The sequence below is a fragment of the Cyprinodon variegatus genome, unplaced genomic scaffold (assembly GCF_000732505.1).
Source record: "Cyprinodon variegatus isolate N-32 unplaced genomic scaffold, C_variegatus-1.0 Scaffold2648, whole genome shotgun sequence".
NCBI classification, from domain to species: domain Eukaryota; kingdom Metazoa; phylum Chordata; class Actinopteri; order Cyprinodontiformes; family Cyprinodontidae; genus Cyprinodon; species Cyprinodon variegatus.
In genome coordinates this window covers 8,997-10,064 of record NW_015153101.1, presented here as the reverse complement: position 1 = coordinate 10,064, position 1,068 = coordinate 8,997, and the positions used below count along the sequence as shown (strand labels likewise).

At 38.0% G+C, this 1,068-nt stretch overlaps 1 gene segment (V, D, J or C); it reads right to left on the bottom strand.

Moving 5' to 3' along the window:
- Positions 1 to 220: 220 nt before the first annotated feature.
- On the bottom strand, positions 221 to 685 carry LOC107081004. The segment is given in 2 exon segments: positions 221 to 531; positions 616 to 685. Coding segments are annotated over 2 exon segments (381 nt in total).
- Between the last annotated feature and the right edge of the window lie 383 nt (positions 686 to 1,068).

Below are 1,068 nucleotides of genomic sequence, written 5' to 3'. Positions count from 1 at the left end.
ATTTTACTCTTTTGTTTTTCAGTGTGGAAATTAAAAAGTATCAGAAGATGAGTCAAAAAGTTATTTCTTCAATTCTTCCATAGACAACCTTTAAACTCAACTCTGACTAAATCTAAATGTTTCTTGTGATGAAGTGGTGTCAGGGCTCCCCCTGTGGTGTCTTCTTGTTAAAACTATTTATCCACCGAGGAGTTTTTGAACAGTGTTCCTGCTCTCTGTGTCACTGTGTCTCTCGAGCACAGTAATAAACAGCAGAATCTCCAGCTGTAAGACTGTTCATCTGCAGATAAACCTGATTTCTGCTGTTCTCTCTGGAGATGGTGAAACGGTTTCTGACTGAGTCAGAGTAGTAGGTGCTTCTGCTGTCGTAGTAGATCCAAGCAATCCATTCCAGTCCTTTACCAGCTGCCTGTCTGATCCAAGCTACATGAGGAGTGCTACTAAACCCAGAATATTTGCAGGTCAGTCTGTGGGATTCTCCAGGTCTTTTAATCACTGGTTGAGACTCAGTCAGTGTTTGACCATCAGTACCTACAAACAAACAGACTGTTAGTTTATGAAACAATTTGATAATATATTCTATTACACATTTGCTGAAGAATCCATTGTTCTTACCTGTCCAGTTCACTGTTAGGATTAGAAAAGCAATCAAAACCTCATGAGGTCTGATCATTGTAGCAGCCATGTGTCTCTGAATAATCTCCTGTGTGTTTGTCTTTGATTTACTGCAGGTCTTTAAGTCTCTCAGATAAGTAAAGGTAGCAGCAGAACTAATTTTGCATCAACTCCTCCCCTTGGAAAAGACACAGAGCTCATCACATCATTCTGCAACCCCTGGATTTCAGGAATTATTTTAATCATTTTGGAACGTGTTCATGCTTTAAGTTAAATATTCTGCCCTCATTCCAAGCTAAACATTTAAAACCAATCAAGACAAATTATATGAGAGTCTGTAAGAACTGTGTAAAAGGAGAAAGTTTTAGAAACAATGCTAATATGAAGTTGAAGGGGCAATAAAATAAGATAATTCTTCTTATTGATTCTGGATTATTTGGCCACATAAAGCAA